The 20,545-nt window shown below is 37.7% G+C and overlaps 1 protein-coding gene across 4 annotated transcripts; it reads left to right on the top strand.

Annotated features, from left to right (window-relative positions):
• The first annotated feature begins 1,704 nt into the window (after positions 1 to 1,704).
• On the top strand, positions 1,705 to 9,524 carry aifm2 (apoptosis inducing factor mitochondria associated 2). 4 transcript variants are annotated; one of them, XM_049481734.1, is made up of 10 exons: positions 1,705 to 1,802; positions 1,893 to 2,013; positions 2,422 to 2,605; positions 3,970 to 4,085; positions 4,166 to 4,285; positions 4,420 to 4,512; positions 5,321 to 5,429; positions 7,570 to 7,722; positions 8,635 to 8,835; positions 8,992 to 9,524. In XM_049481734.1, the coding sequence occupies exons 3-10, from the start codon at positions 2,431 to 2,433 to the stop codon at positions 9,144 to 9,146; spliced, it is 1,122 nt and encodes a 373-aa protein (XP_049337691.1). In that variant the 5' UTR covers positions 1,705 to 1,802; positions 1,893 to 2,013; positions 2,422 to 2,430; the 3' UTR covers positions 9,147 to 9,524. The 4 variants fall into 4 exon arrangements, with proteins under 4 accessions (XP_049337691.1, XP_049337690.1, XP_015458835.3 ...); XM_049481733.1 differs by having other exon boundaries at positions 1,706 to 1,822; XM_015603349.3 differs by having other exon boundaries at positions 1,706 to 2,013.
• The last annotated feature ends 11,021 nt before the right edge of the window (positions 9,525 to 20,545 follow it).

Here is a 20,545-nt window from a genome sequence, read left to right as displayed (position 1 = left end):
AAAATAAGCTTTTTGGCACTGGCAGAGAGGATTTGGCAAAGTTTTCATGGGCACCACCCACATTCTCAGCTCTACTGCTCATCCCACAAATACATGTTCCATAAACCATCTAAAAAGGAAATTAACAGGCTTTTCAGCAGTAAAAGATTTATTGCCAAGAAGCTACTAACACAAATTTCTTTAATGTTTGTTTTTGTTTTTTTATAGCATAAATTCTTATGGTACTTCTGCTGTTAACCAATCATAATCATAACAGCTTTTCCTAGTCTTAGGAGCAGAAATTAATTAATATGTGTACATCAAATAGAAAATGTCCCTTGTTTTTTTGTCATTTTAATATAAAGTTAATTATCAGTAAAAAATTAAATAAAATAAGTAAAAAACAACATTAACAACAGTAAATATAGAGTAGTTAAAATAAATATGACTGATTTAACAAAGGTATGAAGTATCATTCAAGATAAAAACAAAATGTATAATATATCATGTTAATTACGGGCTTTGTGGATTCCACTGTTAAACACACCCGGTTTAATGAGGTATTTCCGGAGACGATAAACAGCGTTGGGTGGGCTCTGCAGCGGGGTCAGTCTCTCTTGGAATAAAAGATTTATGAAAAGTAAAGTAGCTTTATTTTCATCAGTTCAGAGACTGTTGAGGGGGCTCTGAGTGTGTGTTAACATTTGGATTAGGGTTCAAAATAAATCTGAACTAGTGAGGATTAATTTTACAGCTCCGGACCTCAGGCTATTCTTATTTTGGGAGTCGGGATATTGTGCACGCTTCTGCCGTGTTCCTGCTGAATGTCTCTAAACTGTTTAACATGAAAACATAACATAACACAACATGCCTGAACTACTGCAGATACAGATATTCAACTAATTCAGCTAGAGTGTTTACAAGCGCTGCCACGTTCAGGCTGCTGCTCTGTGCCGAGAAACCACGCCCACACCCACACACAGCTCACCGCCACTGTATGTATTACCAAAGACAGTATCAGGAGAGACTAACCACTCTGTGGGGAAAAAATGGCATAGCATTCAAATCAAGTCAAGAGGTTTTTATTATCATTACATCTGAGGGCAGGTGCACAGTGTATTGAAATTACATTGACAAAGGTGCAAACGTGTAACGAATGTGCAACATAAATGATATCACTACAATAAACACAATAAATACAGCAGAAAAGAAACAATTAAACAGACAGGACAGTGCAGTACCGATACGGTACAATGAAATGTGCTAGTGAAGATGCAGAGATATGTAACATATGTATGATCACATCAGTTACTGAGGCAGAGAGTTTATAGTTATAGTTCTTACAGAATGAGCAGCAAATGTTGCTGATACGGATAGTGATCGTTTTGAGTGTGTGTAGAGTGATGGGTGAACCTTAAACTGAAACTTATTGATTTATAGCATCTCTGGTCACACCCTTTAGTAACGTTAAGGTAAAAGGTTATCTAATGTTTTTAGTTATCTGAATTTTTTGCCACAATGCAAAGCGAGTTTGGCAGAGAGTGATATAATTATTTGTTGTCTTAGGGGAACTGTTTTTAAAAATAAAGCAAAGAAGTCATAATATGAGAAACAGCACGTACAGTTTGGTGTTTTGGTGATTCGACTCTTGCCTCTTAAAAATTACCGATCATGGAGAATCGAATCCTTCAGTGTCGACTCCTCATCACTGCTGCATCGACTCCAGCGGTCCTGTGTACATTAGCGCATGCGTATTAGCGGCAAACAAAACATAAACACACGTCATTCACGTGAATTGTTACAGACTATTCAGCTGTTCAGATGTGCGTGTCGGGTTGTACCTGTGAGTTAAAAATCGTGTGTTTAACATATGTGTGTAATTCCTGTTTTTGAACGGGTTTAACTCCGTGCAGAGTGGAGCAGTGGGGGCCTGGTCTTGTGTAAAGAGGAAGTGAGCGCCAGACTGACCGCCGAGTGGACAGTCACTCCTGTGGGACTGTGGCAGGACCGGAGGGCGTGTCGTAGTTATATAGCGTAAGTTATGGTCTTTGGTAACACTAAGCGGAAAAATGCAAGTCAGCGTTGAGTAGCAGGATTTATATTCTGTCTTGGAGGCGTTTCTGTCGTTCAGTGTAGGCTTCTTCCTCCAGACTGCCTAGAGCTGCCCTGTGTAAGTATCGGTGTTTACTCCAGTCTGAGTCCCCCAGTCTTTCTCTCAGGTAGGCTAGGTTAGATCAGCAGGTAGACGCTCATTTTTTACTGTTAATTTTACAATACAATATCTGTATTTATTTAAAATCACAGTTGCTTCAGGCTGTCAGTTCAGACATGTAGCCTGTACCTTACACTGCTTCCATCAGTGTTCAGACTAAAACACACACGTCTAGAGTAGAGTAGTGAGAATAGAGTGATGCAGATGTTTTAATGTTTCATGTCTTACAGATACACACTATGGGAGGCCATTTGTCCATTGATGAAAGTGTCCATGTGGTGATTGTTGGGGGCGGCTTTGGTGGAATTGCTGCTGCCCAGCACCTGAAACATCATGGAGTGCCCTTTATGCTGATTGACAGCTTGGATGCCTTTCATCACAATGTTGCTGCACTGAGAGCCTCTGTTCAAAGTGGTATGCCATCCAATACACCAATATAACGTTACTGGTTTACTATAGTCCTAGTGGTAAACATCATATACAGCTCTGGAAAAAAAAAAATAAGAGACCACTTTAGTTTCTGAATTAGTTTCTCTGATTTTGCTATTTATAGGTATATGTTTGAGTAAAATAAACATTGTTGTTTTATTCTATAAACTACGGACAACATTTCTCCCAAATTTCAAATAAAAAAGTAAATTAGAGCATGTATTTGCAGACAATGTGAAATGGCTAAAATACCAAAAAACCCAAGAGCTTTCAGACCTCAAATCATTCAAAGAAAACAAGTTCATAGTCATAAAGCTTTAAGAGTTTCAAAATCAATATTTGGCGGAATTACCCTGGTTTTTAATCACCATTTTCATGCATCTTGGCATGTTCTCCTCCACCAGTCTTGCACACTGTTTTTGGATAATTTTATGTCACTCCTGGTGGAAATTTCTAAGCAGTTCAGCTTGGTTTGATGGCTTGTGATCATCCATCTTTCTCTTGATTATATTCCAAAGGTTTTTAATTTGGTAAAATAAAAAATATATACATTTTTTCCAGAGCTGTATATCATTTCTGATGTTTAACATTCTGTAAGTTAAGATGCTGTCAACACATAAAAAGTCAAACTGAAAGCCATAGTTAAACTTAAGTGAGAATAATTTGAGAATACAGTTGTAATGTCTTGAGAGTAGATAGAATAATAATAAGTACAAACGTCTACTTTTCAGAGCAAACTGAGCTCTTTGATACATATGAAGCCCCTAAGGTGACGTAATGTTAAAAAAAAATGTCTGGGAATGAGCTAATTAAGGCGTGGGAACAAGATATTACATAGATATTATACAAGATAGGATAGTCTTAGCCAGAGAATAATTAAACTTGCTTTTCTGTAAATTAATGCACATGGAGAAGACTGAATATTACATAAATGCTCCAATCTAAGGATAATCTTTTGTAGGAAAATCGAGAAGGGATTAGTTGTTTTTTTTTATCTCTAAATTAATTATAGTGATATTTTGGAGTCTCTGGCAGTCTTTGCTTTGCCTTAATTATCTCGTTCCCACTTATTTGGATCTTATTCCCATGCATAAGGTTCTTGTCCCCACATCTTAATAAGTTGTGGCCATGCCTTATGGTACCAGCCCCACGCCTTAATAAGTCTTGGCCACGCATTTATTTTAAATGATGTCACCTCAGGGACAGTCAGTGTTTAATGTATCTAAAAAATTCTTTTTGCACTTTATATTTGGCTGACTAAACGCTTACATGTCTTTCAGCACAATGTTTTTAGAGTGGTATGCCATCCAGTGTTTTAGGTTGTATTTTTAAGTTGTATTTCTTTGCAGGCTTCGCTCGGCAAACCTTTATTCCGTACAAAGAGACTTTTGGATTGAGTTTTCTTCAGGGTCGTGTAACACGAATAGACACTACCGAGCAGTATGTTGTGCTTGACAGTGGAAAGGTGAGTGAGTGATCTTTCATTCCTGTTTTACTAACCTGGAAACTTTAAGCAGTATTGAAAAACTAATTGTTTGATTGCAGGAAGTTCGATATTCCCACCTTATCCTGTGCACGGGTACAGGCGGACACTTTCCTGGCAAACACAATTCTGAGGATTCCTACAAGAAAGCCATTGAGAAGTATGAAGACATTGTGAAAGAGGTAGAATTGCCTATTCTTCAACACACTGGAACTCTGTTCAACTGTTCCCAGCATGTGTTGTGATCTTATCTGCTAAAAATAAAGGCAGGCGAAGGTTTGTTTAAGTTTTATGTACACATACATTTTTTTCTCAGATCCAGGCATCAGACTCTGTTCTTGTGGTTGGAGGTGGAGCCACTGGGTTGGAAATGGCTGCTGAGATTAGGACAGAATATCCAAACAAGAAGGTATTTGTTATTATTTTTTTATATATAAACTTAAATCTACCAATATATAGAGGATAATATTATTTATTTAAGGATTTTTGGGCGGTATAAAATATTTAAGATGTTTTAACTTGAAAATTGATGGGCAATCCATGTACAGATCAGTTTTTTTGGCCAACACTATTTTTTTTTTAGAATTATGCGTTGATACTTTTTTTTTTGTTATCAAAGAGAAACAGATCATGATGCTCCTGATGTCCATACATCTCAAACAATTGTCTCAATAATGTTGTATAAAATGAAAAAACAATGGAAGTTTAACAGTCTAATTTCTAATTTCCCCAGGATGTAAATCACCATTTTTATTATCTATTTACTTATTTGTTTTAAGGCAAATAACTATTTACAATAAAAGCAAGGAAATTTCAGTTCAATAAGGAGAAAGGAAAGATCCAAGTCAGAGGTCATAGGGTCTACAAGAAATCTGTTCAGTGGTGTATTATATAAACTAGCATTGATCATTTTACAGAGATAAACCAATTAAAAAAATACATGAATTTCCTGGTTTGACACCATCCATCATAACAGATATAGATAGCAAATTACATGGCAAGAAATTTAGATGAGGTAAAGTTAGCGAAATAGGACAAGACACACACATACCACCCACTTAAATAATAATGCAGTAATTACTATTACGAGTTTAGTTTAAAATGCTTAAAGGTTCATAACGCCCAAAGCGATTTGTACTGAAGAGGTAGTGACCCGTTGTACTGAAAAGCATAACAGCAAATAGACACTTTTTTTTAAGCCATTGTTTTCATGACAGGTGATTCTTATCCACTCTCGTGAGACCCTGGCTGACCCAGAGCTGCTCCCCAGTGTGAGAGAGCAGGCCAAACAGGTGCTGCTGGAGAAGGGAGTAGAGCTGTTGCTCGGTAAACCCTCTTAATTGTGTTACACCATTGTTTACATTAGCACCTGCGTAGTCTGGTTTCTCAGAGGTTCATTAATAATACCAGCTAATCATAAAACTATTACAATATACACAAAGAACTGTGGCAACTAATGAATCCATTTGAATGCTGAAAGATTTATGACTTGATTTATGGCTCTTACTGTACACTGATCATTTGAAATCATGCTTCCTCTATGCAGGTCATTTTTGCATACAGGTAGATTTACACTGCTCAAAAAAATAAAGGGAACACTCAAATAACACATCCTAGATCTGAATGAATGAAATATTCTCATTGAATACTTTGTTCTGTACAAAGTTGAATGTGCTGACAACAAAATCACACAAAAATCATCAATGGAAATCTAATTTATTAACCAATGGAGGCCTGGATTTGGAGCCACACACAAAATTAAAGTGAAAAAACACACTACAGGCTGATCCAACTTTAATGTAATGTCCTTAAAACAAGTCAAAATGAGGCTCAGTATTGTGTGTGGCCTCCACGTGCCTGTATGACCTCCCTACAACGCCTGGGCATGCTCCTGATGAGGTGGCGGATGGTCTCCTGAGGGATCTCCTCCCAGACCTGGACTAAAGCATCCGCCAACTCCTGGACAGTCTGTGGTGCAACGTGACGTTGGTGGATGGAGCGAGACATGATGTCCCAGATGTGCTCAATCAGATTCAGGTCTGGGGAACGGGCGGGCCAGTCCATAGCTTCAATGCCTTCATCTTGCAGGAACTGCTGACACACTCCAGCCACATGAGGTCTAGCATTGTCCTGCATTAGGAGGAACCCAGGGCCAACCGCACCAGCATACGGTCTCACAAGGGGTCTGAGGATCTCATCTCGGTACCTAATGGCAGTCAGGCTACCTCTGGTGAGCACATGCAGCCCGTGCAGCCCTCCAAAGAAATGCCACCCCACACCATTACTGACCCACTGCCAAACCGGTCATGCTGAAGGATGTTGCAGGCAGCAGACCGCTCTCCACGGCGTCTCCAGACTCTGTCACGTCTGTCATGTGCTCAGTGTGAACCTGCTTTCATCTGTGAAGAGCACAAGGCGCCAGTGGCGAATTTGCCAATGCCAAGCGTCCTGCACGGTGTTGGGCTGTGAGCACAACCCCCATCTGTGGACGTCGGGCCCTCATACCATCCTCATGGAGTCGGTTTCTAACCGTTTGTGCAGACACATGCACATTTGTGGCCTGCTGGAGGTCATTTTGCAGGGCTCTGGCAGTGCTCCTCCTGTTCCTTCTTGCACAAAGGCGGAGGTAGTGGTCCTGCTGCTGGGTTGTTGCCCTCCTACGGCCTCCTCCAAGTCTCCTGGTGTACTGGCCTGTCTCCTGGTAGCGCCTCCAGCCTCTAGACACTACGCTGACAGACACAGCAAACCTTCTTGCCACAGCTCGCATTGATGTGCCATTCTGGATGAGCTGCACTACCTGAGCCACTTGTGGGGGTTGTAGAGTCCGTCTCATGCTACCACGAGTGTGAAAGCACCACCCACATTCCAAACTGACCAAAACATCAGCCAGACAGCATAGGTTCTGAGAAGTGGTCTGTGGTCCCCACCTGCAGAACCACTCCTTTATTAAGTGTGTCTTGCTAATTGCCAATAATTTCCACCTGTTGTCTATTCCATTTGCACAACAGCAGGTGAAATTGATTGTCAATCAGTGTTGCTTCCTAAGTGGACAGTTTAATTTCACAGAAGTTTGATTTACTTGGAGTTTTATTGTGTTATTTGAGTGTTCCCTTTATTTTTTTGAGCAGTGTAATATTAGTACAGGCAAAAGCCATGGCTTGTAGAGCTAAAGTAAACTTATACTTGAACACTGTATGTTTTCATAATAATTTGGATAAATATTAGGGCTGTGTATTGGCAGTTTAATACATTGCAATATTGTGCAATACAAATAAAATGTATTATTTATACAGCATCATAAAACAAAATATTGATTTTGATATATCAACAATTTCTAATTATCCTAATAAATATGAATATAAGTTAAACATTCAAGGTCGTATCATATGTCTTTACAAAAACCGTGTTGCAGGGTTTGCAATGATACCTGTACCTTCTGTATCTTCTTTTCTTTACATTTTAACAGGACAAAAAGTGTCAAACCTGAGTGAGCTGGAATTCAGTGTGTGTCGAAAGGGCACAGTGGTGAAGACAGATAAGGGTGAAGAGTTCACTGTTGATCTTGTTGTTTGTTGTACGGGGAGCAAGATCAATGCGGATGCTTATAATTCCAGTTTAGGTCAGTTTGTTTTTCTCCTATTTATGTGTCAGAAAATTGCATTTCTGTACCGTACGTCTGTCATGGGAAACAAACACTTTATTTTTCTATTTTAAAACGCGTGTTTCTCATAAAAATATAGTTGTGTTCAACTTTAAAGATCTAAAGCAGCTGATGAGGGTTTTTTTTCCTCAAACGGTAAAGCACGTTTGTTTCTAGGAATGACTGGTATGTCAGTGGTTAGGTTTCTTTGATAGTATCAAAGATCTGCAAAGATCTCTTGCACTTTAAATAAGATTTATGTGTAGACATGTAGGTACACTTATAATTGCATGTAATTTAATACTTAAATTGAAGTAAATTTATAATTCGTTAATTTAATTTGCACATATTTAATGAATTGTTGATGGTACTATATTTAGATAATTGAGTAAAATGAAGATTTGAATTTCTTTCAACTGTCAAAGTTCCTTCACAAGTAAATCTGACAACTCACTGTATTTAATTGAAACATAACAGCAGACTAGCAAATAAAAGAAAAAAGAAAACTGTGATTAGAAACCAGGGATATTCCACCAAATATTGATTTCTGAACTCCAATTATTTTATGAATATGATCTTGTGTTCTTTGAGTTATTTGATGTCTGAAAGCTCTGCGTCTTTTTTGTTATTTCAGCCATTTATCATATTCTGCAAATAAATGCTCTAAATGATTATTTTATGATAATTCTTATTTGGAATTTAGGAGAAATGTCAGTAGTTTCTAGATAAAAAAAAACTTTTTTTAAACATATATCTATAAATAGCAAAACTGATTCAGAAACTGAAGTGTTTTTTCAGAGCTGTATATTAATTTACTTATAATGAACTAGTCCCAGTTTCTGTACATCTATTTATCACCTTCATACATTTGCTGCTTTTTGTGTGCCCCAGGTGGATGTATGGCAGAGAACAATGCCCTAAAAGTAAATAATCACATGCAGGTGGAAGGCTTTACCAATGTATATGCTGTGGGAGACTGTGCTGATGTCAAAGAACCCAAGATGGCCTATCATGCTGGTCTCCATGCAGCAGTAGCTGCTACCAATATAATTAACAGCCTGTCTGGAAAGGCATTGAAATCATACCACACAGGTACTTTTATGCACCTTGTTCTTTCTATTCTGTACATTTTAGGATGTTGTAATATTTTGTCATTGTGTTCTTATATCCACGAATTAAGAATATATTGTTTAAAGTATCATAAATATCTAATATTTTCTATTGAAATTTTGCACTGTTCTCTTTAAGGAAATGTGACGATGCTGTTGGCGATGGGCAGAGATGATGGAGTGGGTCAGTTTAATGGCTGTAAACTACCTCGTTTTGTAGTCGTCAAAGGAAAGAGTCAGGGTTTGCTGCTGTGGAAGAGCTGGAGGGAAATGGGACAGAAAGCTCCTAGCTAGAAGGTAGATGCAGGTACAGCCTATGTATAAGCTACACCTAAACACGCCAACTCAACCCTCAGAGCATGCTGCATCATGTACAGCAAAGCTGTAATTGTTTACAGATAAAAGTTTGAGTATTTACAGAATTTCAACTGTGTAACAGTTTCATCTGTAAAAACAATCATCGAGTCTACTGTTTGAAATGAAATCCGGAACAATGAAGCTATTTTATATGAACATTTTTAATATTTTACATGTGAATAGAATACGATTATCAAAATATGTTGCTTAAGACATAGTCAGAGTTGTCAGAATGTGTTCATTACATGGTGCTGTATTTTCATGCTGTTCAAAAGGCAGATGATTGCCAAATAAATATCAGATATTGCTGAGTAACCAGGCAGCCCTTTTATTACAGCGTGTAGAGGTATTTAGTTAAGTTAGAATAAAAGATAAAGATTAAGTTAAATGAATTAATGAATTGGATGTGTGAATATATTAGAGATGCACTTAAAGTATTTTATTTCACAGGTTTTCATTCATTTTGCTACTTTTTCTCCATTGAATAAATTGAAAAGCTTAAATATTTATTTAAAAAAAAAAACAGTTACAATATTTATCACTTAACATTTTTTCCAGTCATAAATGTGCCTCAGTAGTTCTACTCTAATTATAAATTACCTCAGCAGTTCTACTCAAGTCACATGAGTGAAATTTACATACAGGGTTATCTCAGTCACTTTCATTAGAGAAAACTTGTAAGTACTGTAACTAGTCATTGTTCAGTATAAATTACTCTGTTCTTTTACTTCACTTATTTGGCTGATTGCTAAAATAACTTTTCTTTTGCCATTTTCAAATTAAAATATTTGGATGGCAATTTTTTAGTGCATCACTAGTATAAATAATGATATATTTTACTTTATGAATACAAGGCTGTACAATATACCAGTTAAAAAAATAAAGTTTCATAAAAACAGAATGAAGTAGTTATTTTTTTTATTTGAATATATGTGTGTTTCAGTATAACATCCTGTTTTATCATCTCTGTATAAAAAAAGTGTTTTTGTTTTACAACGCCATCTGCAACTCTTTAGTAAAAATAATATTTCACCACTAGATGGAGACAAATGTACACATATTACAGAGTAAACGATTTGGCTCACTACCTTCTTACTGAAAACATAGACTTAGAGACAGGTGACCTTGCCTGTGGAAATATTACTGCTACAATATCTGGATTTTGAGCTGAACACAGTGAGTTAGCTTGAATCTCTGTCTTGTGTATGATGAGAAAAAAATGACAAAGTAGGAAGACCTATTTTAAAAGAGAGTAATAGTAGGCCTGTCACAATAAGATTGTTTATTGTCAGTTTAAGACCATTTAAATGTCACTGATATAATGGTAATATAATAGCGTAACAAAGCAATTATATCCTTTATAAAACAATATTTGTAATTAATCATAATTTGTGAACTATATATTTTGTTCTTTACCTACTGCTGTCCACACTGTGCATGGAGTTGCGGTTATTGACGTCAGTGTATGACTGTCTAAAATACTGTTCATTGTTATATATCTTTATGTATTAAATAATAAATAAAAATCTTCAATAAAAATACTAAAGAGTTATATAATATAAATAGGACAAAAAAACAGGACAGGCCTATTTGAAATGTGGTCCAAAAGTGTTAACAATAAATTACAAGACTCAATAATGCAAGAATATAGAACAAGCAAGGCTTGTTCTATAAAAAAAAAAAAAAAATACAGTTTTAGTCAGTACTGTGGAGACAGTGGCCTCTGGTGGAGGAGTGAAGGCTATACTCTCACACAGTGTTGCCAACTTCGCGAATTTGTCGCTATAATTAGCGACTTTCAGACCCTCTAGCGACTTTGTTTGTAAAAAAAAAAGCGACTAGCGACAAATCTAGCGAGTTTTTGTGGTGTTACTGGAGACTTTTGGCGACTCTGAGATAAACACGCGCTCTTCAGTTACTGTCCTCCGCGCTGCAGCGGGCGCTGCCGTGAGCCCCGCCCCACACCACTCACAGTGCACTCTGACAGTCAGAGCACACACACAACGCTCCACCAACACAACACAAATGAATCGCGCGTGCCCATAGCCGCCGCTGACTGACCCCGCTCTGTATTTACAGAGCATAACTATTAATGTGTCTTCAGTGGGACACGAACAGAAATCCCTTAATTTAACTTACACAGTCTCAGTCATTCTCTCACCTCATTCACCACGTAGCCTGTCACTCACCTCCACAGTGTCTGCCTCTTTATAAAAAGCTAAATATCTATTGAACAATTTGTCTATGATAGTAAAAACGTAAAAAATAAAAATAAAATAAAACAAACAAACTACAAAAAAACGTAGAATAACAGTTCCGGCTTAATGCTGCTCTTATAATAACTTTTAAGAACATGGTAAAAAACGAATTTATGTAATTCACGTAAAAATGAAGTTACTGTAAAAAAGTGACCTCCTATTTAAAAAGCAACAGAAGTTGTCCATTTGTAACATTTCTAACATATTTATGGTGTTTTTTACTCACTTTTTTCTCTCCCACAACCCTAATCCTTCACAGTTTAAAAAACATGTATTATGCAAATTAGGCGATGGCGTAATTTAGCGACTTATAGCTACTTTTAGGACAGCCATAGCTACTTTCCTTACTGAGGAGTTGGCAACACTGCTCTCACAGGAGACATTTTAATACGTGTTATATATGATAATGGTTGATGTGAGGTAGTGGTAGTAGTTGTAGTTTACATGCCAATATATGGGATGATTCGATATGGGAAATCTGAAGCCAATGGCAGAATACAGTATTTTTAGGTACTGTATTTTACATACTCTAAGGCACATTTTAAAATTCATTTTTTTTTTCCAAAAATCGTCAGTGCACCTTACAATCCAGTGTGCCTTATGTATGCATTTTACCAGTCAGGTTGTAAAGAGCAGTAAACCCATTTTGCTGAAGTGCAGCGTGATACAGTAGTTTAAGTTTAGTTCTCTAGTACCAAGGCTGGACCAGTATTAGCATTAGCCACTAAGCGCTAGCTCTATTACTGTCCGGAGATGAGTATTATCGACCTGTACGCATTATTTACCTAGCCCACAATCGTCTAGTAAAACAAGGCTGTGGGGGGCGTAAATAGCATTGGACCGCTGGGTACTAGCAATGCTGCCTCACTGCTGCGTTCCCAAATGCAATATTTAAAAAAATAAAGAAATCTTACGAAGTTCAAACCTTCCATAGTTTCCCCATAGATCCTGTATTTCACCGTGAACGGATTCGCAAAATCAGTGGAGATTGCTGTTTTAACTTAAGATGTATGTTACTGTGCTAGCTAGCTAGCTAAGGCTAGCCATATTAATATTACCCAGCCAGCCAATCTAGCCAGATAAGTGTTAGCAGAGAGAGACAGCAAGTTAGCTAAACCCGATTCTCAGACTATGACTTGATTAACCCTGAACTGGTTATTTTCTCGGTTTAACGTCAAATGAGTGGGGGGTAACGTTAGTCAAGCCATGGCTCTTTATAGTAGTCTGCTTAGCTAGCTAACTTAGCTAGTTAATATCCTACTATGGGGAGCCTGGACTGTACTCAACTGCAGTGTTAACACTTCTTTTATGTCTGATTTGATTTCGTGTGAGTTTTCAATACAGTAAACAAAGGCAATTATCTATTATTATAAAATGGGAATATATTTCGCGATGCATAAAAAATTTATTATTTATACATATTTTAGTACAATAAGGTTACCAGGGTTTCCAGTGTTGTGTAAAGGCTATGCTTATTTAGATAAAAAAAATGTGTGTGTGTGTGTGTGTGTGTGTGTGTGTGTGTGTGTGTGTGTGTGTGTGTGTGTGTGTATATATATATATATATATATATATATATATATAATGTATATATTATGTACATATAGCCCTGTGTAAGCAAGTACTCAAACCGGAATTTTAGAATAGTACAACATTTAAAGGTATTTTCACAAAACACAATATTTATCGCAATGCATCAGCAGTGTCAGATTCTTAAAAACTGCTATTTAAATATGCATAACTCATGTATAGTACAGTGATTATTCATTTTTGCTTCACATCTTCTAATTAAACTGAATTTATTTCACTCTCTGTGTTGAAATGTACAGTTCTGACAGTGTTCTTTAGTCACTAATGTTATCCTTGATATGCTTTAATAAGTATATCAAGTAATATCGCCAAATTGCCAAGCTCTAGATGTATATCTTGCACTGATGCCACACTTTGATTGTTTTGGATGCATGTGGATGTCAAAGAAGTCACAAATTAAAGGAGACTAAATGTGAAACAGTAGAGCGGACATAATCTAATTGCAAGGATATAAGAACACATGACAATAAGCACTCCAGGATGTCTCTGCTGGGATGCTAAAATTGGACTGTCACTGGATCTTGTAGAAAGATAATGATCCAAAGCATTGTTCCAGGATTGTACAGAAATAGCTCACTGACCACAGAACTGACTGTTTGTAATGGTGATCCCAGAGCCCTGATTTAAAGGACTGTGAGCTACTGAATAAGTAAGAATTGCCTAATGTTCAGTGCAGTGTTATGATATCTTATTAAACATTAATAGGCAACTATACATTGGTGCTTGAGAGCTCAGAAATATCCTGTTTGTTTCATGATACACTTCCAGCTGACTTTACAGGCTGATGCCTGAAAACAAGTAATTGTAATTTCACTTTCAAACCACCTGCTAATCCTAGAGGTTTACATATTTGCCTCTCAAAAATATGTCATATTGGATCATTTTCCTCAACAAATAAATGACCAAGTATAATATTTTTGTCTCACACTGGGTTCTGTTTGTCTACTTTTAGGACAAGTGTAAAAAAATCTGATGATGTTTTAGGGCATTTTTATGCAGAAATATAGAAAATCCTTAAGGGTTCACAAACTTTTAAGCACCACTGTGTAATTATTAAATATATTAGTACTTCCCTTAATCCTGCTTCAAGGGACCTGCTCTGGATTATGAGCTGGATCAGATGCATGTGTGTTAGGGCAGAGAATGGTTCAAACTGTTCAGGGCACTGGGAGTCCAGGAGCAGAAACACTGTTTTATGTGTTTATCTTGAGCAGACCATAGCTGTGGTTCTTCCAGGCAGATCAGGTCACACTATCCCTTTGCATGGCTTATCTCCAGCCTTCGCAATTCAATTTGCCATAAAATGAATTATGTACAGTGTAATTAATCACAGAGTATGAGTCATTAAGTAATCTGTATGCTGTTCTCACAGACTCGCTACTGAAGAACCCATTTTGTCCATGTCCTGCATTCATTTTATTTTATTTTACAAGGCCAAGATTTTAAATTATAGGAATACATGGCCTTTTGTGATGATCCCAATTGAAAACAACATTATTTTGTGGGGTCAGATCAGAGTTTATACTGATGGGACACGAACTGGAGTTTATGTAGTTTACTGATTTGGACAGAAGGATCAGTTCCTTCTCTGTCCTTTCTGTGCGTACAGCTCAGGGCCAAAACTCCCTATCTGTACATTATTATCTGAGGATCAGTACTTTACATTAGCTTACCATCATAAACCAGTACTTTTTAAAAAGAGAAATCCGGTGTGATATGAATTATGGTGTAGTAAAACATGATAACGAGTACAAACTTTTGTCTAATAGCCCAACTTTATTCACCCCTAGCATTCTAAAAAATACAGAACTTTTAGCTGGTGATCCCAACAGGCTTATAATGCTATTTGGTCTCCCCAAGTTTTCCATTTCAATGACAAAATATTTGTTACATTTTTGTTAAAAGTATTTTTTTTTGTTAAAAAAAGACAAAATATCTACAAAGCATCTCCGGTGAACACAAAATAAAGATTTGTATTTTATAATCGGCCTTTTTTAATATTGTTAAATACATTTATTCTACCCATTGCACATTTACAACGTATAGCATAGTTACCTCACTGCTTAATCAAAAGACTGTATGCAAAATATATTAAATTACGATTTCTTATCATATTTTTCACACTGTAAGGTGCACTGGATTATAAGGCGCATTATGCAGCACTAGTAAGGAACTGGGGTGTCGCCATGTTTTCCTTCTAATTCAGCAAAGCTGAAGCTAAGCCAAGTTAAGGAAACAAAACTGTACTTCTTAAAAAAAAAAAAAATCTTTTAAAGTTAAATGAGCACTGGATGTTAATCTACACAGATTTCTCTCCTGAAAACTGTTTATTTAGGTAAGAAAAAGCAATTCTGATTGTTTATAGTAAACTACTGTAGGTTAGCCTTGGTTAGTGGCTTAAGCCACCTGACAGCACTACACTGAGGAACCCTGAGGGTTCTGGTAAGCCAGGGCGATATTAGCTAGTGGATTGTCCCACATAGCTTGTTTTAACACTGTAAACACGCAGATTTTAGTCCGATAATATTCACCTCTGACTGGCGAAAGAGCTAGTGCTTAGCATGGTTAATGGGTAATGCTAATTCTACCCCAGCCTCATGTCTCTGTGCCGAAGAACTAAACTGAAACTCCTGTATAATGCTGTACTTCAGTGGAGTGGTTTTACTGCTCCTTAAACCTGACTGGTAAAATTCATAAATAAGGCGCACCGGATTTTAAGGATTTTAAGTGCGCCTTTTACTGTGAAAAATATGATACTTTTACTCTAGTAAAAACAACTTCAATCTAAATCTATTTGCAAGTCCATCTACTCAAAATTCACTTAATTTAATTTAATCACATTAAAGTGGTTTACCATAAACACATTGCAGTCCGTTTAATATGTTTTATCTTATATCTCAGTAAATATTAGTGTACATTGGAAATTATGTCTCTATAAGGCATTATCATGCTGTTTGTGATTTCCAGTCCAGACAAACAACTCACTTTTCTGCCTCTAATTCCCAAGACAAACCAAGAATGTCAGGCATCCTAACCTTGTCCTCAGAGTTCATGGAAGCAGAGCGACACAACAGTGAACTGATTCATCCATCTCGCTGCTTCTTTCCTTTGACTCCTTCAAAGCAGTCACAGGACATGGGGGTTAGATTGTGTCGTGGACGGGGGCAGCCTGCATTTCTTGCATTTACATTTGAGATGGAAATTAAATGTGGAAATTAAGTTTTAGATTGTGAAGCTACCCTTCAGTTGAGGTCTTGTTTTGGTAGTTGAGCTCAGGTAACTGTATAATTGGTGTCTGAGTGTTACTCGATATGTCTGTACATCTTGAGATACAACAGATTTTAGGAGTTTACTCAGTTCTCCAGGGATTTACTCTCTGTTCAGATTCAACAAATCCAGCAAGGTTGATTGGACAGTGCTTCACAGTAAAAATTGACAAAAACCCGAAAACAAGCAACGAGAGTTTTTTAAGGTACAGAAATGGAATATTCTCCAGTAACCAAGTCATTTGAGCACATTTCACTTGCTTTAGACGAAACTGTGAGAAAGCTGTGAGGGTTGTGGCCCTTGCTCAGTGGCCCATTGCTGCATTCCATTTGAGCTTGGATATCAGTGTTTTTAAGTTCTAAGCAGGACATTTTAAATAGAACACCACTACAGGTTGGAGTTCCTTCTCAAATATTTGAGCTGCCTTGCATTATCAAATAGTATTGCTAGCAGTGCTAACCTGGGACAGTGCTAATAAGTGCAGCTGATATCTGAATGTTCAACTGAAAGATGGTCAACTCGTGTGTGTGATGTCTTTCAGCATCCAAAGTAAATGTACTAAAATGGAATCCACAAACCATTAACCCAGGGCTGTAACTGCTGAGCCACTACTGCCTTCTTATGCTTTTTTAAAAAACTTATTATGGTAGACTGTGTCTGCAGATACCTCAGTTCTTTGTCGCTTGTTGATGATTCTGTTGTGTGCCCTTGCATTTATCTTTGTAGGGCTTTTATGCTTACTCACAGTAAAATGTTTGTGCAAAAACAGTCTGCTTGTGGATTGGCAGAGGCCCAGAACCAAGTTGTTTTGTACCCATTTGCAGTATTAAGAGTTTCAGTTTCTTTTTGTCTGGCATGCTGTGAAATCTCTTTTTATTGGGCCAAGTAGCATTTCCTTAGAATTCTAACTTGTAGAGCAGAGCCTATGGCCCAATCCTATTTCACCCCTTTGCCCTACCATTTAACCCTACTCCTCTATTTTGCGTGTGCGTGTCTAGGAGTAGGATGCCCAAAATCTTGTTCAGCTGGAAGGTAGGGGGAAGTGTTAGGGCTACATGGGAAGAAATTGTTATAATCACCTATATTACTGTAATTAAAGTGTAGTTTTAATTAGTGTTGGGCGGTATACTGGTTCATACGGTATACTGGAAGGGAATTTGTAACTGGTATGCACTTTTTACATACTGCCACACCGCTAGGAGGCGCTGCACAGCGCTGCCTGAAACAGCGACGCAACAGAAGCACCCTAAGGGCAGCTCAGTCTCATACTGGTCTGCCTGGAGAAACATGAGAATAAAACCCCTGGAGCTTCAGCTGCTTACAATATAAGTAACTATAACCCTTTTAAATATATTAGAACTGTAGCTTAAAGGATAATATTAATATACACTTATAACTGTATGTATTTGTTAACTGGAGAACCAAGGGAATTGTGATAAACTGATAAACAGCTACTTAAATACTTTTAATGCTTCTAATGGTTTCAATAAAATATATTGTAATATATTTTTAATATATTGTAATATGGATGTAATATATTGTACCGTGAAACCTTTAGAATCTTGCAAAGTACCGTGATAAACATTTTTGGTCATAGCGCCCAGCCCTAGTTTAAATGTTTTCTGGCCATTTTCAGACAGCAGAGGCTGCAGCATTTAAGATGAAATGAAAAAATTTAATTAAATTAAAGCTAATAAAGGCTAATTTCAGCTCCCCATCACAGAGGAAATAAGGAATGGACAATAATAATCAATTGCTGCACCACCTGCCCCCTTTCTGAAGACATATGATGCTCTAAAGTTAACTAGTTAATAAGCAGTTTGGTTGCTAAACTTGGCACTAGCACTCCGCTGCTATAGTTATATCTATATCAGGGGCAGAAGTGTCGTCACATTTCTAAAGGGGAGGATTTCACCCCTTGCCCTTGGTTTACAATTGAAAACAAAGGAAGGGGTACAAAAAAGAAATGGGATTGGGCCTACAGCTGAACTGATCTCAGCATTTCATCAATTTTACTTGAAGAGACTATTTGTAATTAGAGTCCCTGTCTATGATCTTTATTTTATGAGCCATTTGTATGCCAAAGTGGTTTGATGACTTTTTATGAATTATTTCTAAGCAGGTTTTGACTAAAGGATGATCAGTCCCCCCTTGTGAGTCTTGGCTTCTTCCAATACTTTGTTCTCCAGCTGTGGGGGATCTTTCCTTGCCCACTGTTATCTTTGGTGCTCACTGGGGTCTTGATTAACTGGATCAAGTGCGTTAACGATGAGGCAAATGACAGGGTCCAGCATGATGTCTATATGGCTAAACTTTAAAAGATGCTGCCATAAATATTTGTGCAGATTCTGCAGTATAAACATTTTGAGCATAATCATAGATCATAACTGATGAGTTGGAGCAAAGGTAGAGAGGGCGGCAAGGCCCAATCTCTTTATTTCTCTCAATTCTCTGAATGGCTTTTAGCGTAGAGTTGTTTCTTGGGTGAAGGCCAGGAGCTAATGCAGTATCATCACGCCACTCCCTGTCTGTAATGCAGAGAGATGGAAGGAGACGCACTGACTCAGTCGATTCTACAGAATAACAAAATATTGCATGGTCTACAGAAGACAATGCTGTAAGATTGCGGCATAATAAATAATTAAATGTATGTGTGTCCAAAACCACTCTTGTTTTTTTAATATAAAAATGGCTTGTTTTAATAAATTACCAAACCAATGATTTCTCTGAACTGTGCATGATGAACAGTTCCTTGTGAACAGTTCCCTGCCTTGATACCCCTGTCCTGTAGCCTTCACATGATGACTTCACATGCTTGATTTAATTTTTTTTTTTTGTATTTCTTCCTAATCAGGTTCAAACCTAAAAAAGAGCATACTTGTTTGTTGAATGCGCTCTCTGTTTTATAATTGCATTGCACCTTAATTGAGCTTATCATTAGGACACAAATGAGTTAATTGCTAGGACTGCAGTGAGGACCATGTTCAAGAATTGCTAAGGGCCTCCCCCAGTGATGATTTTTACCAGCCACTATCAGTAACAAATATTGCTCTTCCTTAACAATAAAAAATAGTTTCCTCCAGAAGGAAAAAACGAGAGAAATGAAACGTGGTGGGTAGTCATATGAGACAGTCACTAAATGAAAAAAGTCCCACTTTTGTGTTGGTGTAGCTGACCAACCAACAAGCCATGTGTGGAGGCTCCGTGGCCGGCTCCAAAATCAACAGTTTGCTGTCACACACTTCACACGTCTTGTGGGCTTCTGCGATTTCATATGAGGCCAAATCACCTTTGGTCTTCATTAGAGGAACATTGACCTCCCAACGTTACGCTAATGAGGTTCCAAAAAGATAATGCTTGTCCACATACCGCTGCCACCACAGGAGCTGACTTGAAGTCACAGATGCTATGCCATGGCCAGCATATACAACGCCAAACCAACATTCTGATTGAAATTGTATGGGATGCTATTGGACGAGCTGTCAACACCTATCGCAAAATCTGCAGGAACTGCTTGAGATTATTCAAGCTGCATGAGATGGATTGTCACGCAGCAGCATTGCAATCTGAAAACAATTTTTGATTTGATTAATCTCTGCCGATGAATGTTTTATCGCTCAGTCTAGGTGGTGTGGCATGCAATTACGTTTTACGCTTTAAATCGGAACAAAATGGCGGCGCTGTTGTCTTTTGAGTCTGTGTGTGCCCTCAACCGAGAACTGAGGAGGTTGACGTCATGGTCTGCTCTACTGTGAGATCACTTTTATTCTTGGGCCAGAATCTTAAATCATTTAGCTCTTTGCAGCCATCTTAGGCCGTCCTCAAAAACTAAGTGCGCCAGGCTAAGAGACGAAAACGACAGAGAAATGAATCTTCACGAGATCTCAGCTACGTATCTCAGCTATTCAGCCTGTTTCACAGTTCCTGTGGCCCTTTAAACTTGTTAGGGTTTTACGACACTCCTTTCATTCTCTCATTCAATCCGAGTCACCTGATGGACTGCACCCTGCATCCAGGCATCCAGGCATGTAGGAGATATGAAACTCTGCACTATGTAGTGTCAAATTCACTTATACCTCCCCCTCCTCCATCCGCAGGCTTTGAAAAACAAGTGAATGTTGTTTTTCTCAAGTCCTAGACGAATTGGCTGGCCGGCTGTCCTAAGTGTCCTTGCACTGGGTGGTGGAATCGATGAGGAGGGTGGAGTTTTGGTGATGGGGA

Source organism: Astyanax mexicanus, chromosome 7, assembly GCF_023375975.1.
Source record: "Astyanax mexicanus isolate ESR-SI-001 chromosome 7, AstMex3_surface, whole genome shotgun sequence".
NCBI classification, from domain to species: Eukaryota; Metazoa; Chordata; class Actinopteri; order Characiformes; family Acestrorhamphidae; genus Astyanax; species Astyanax mexicanus.
This window is presented reverse-complemented; position numbering and strand designations above follow the sequence as displayed.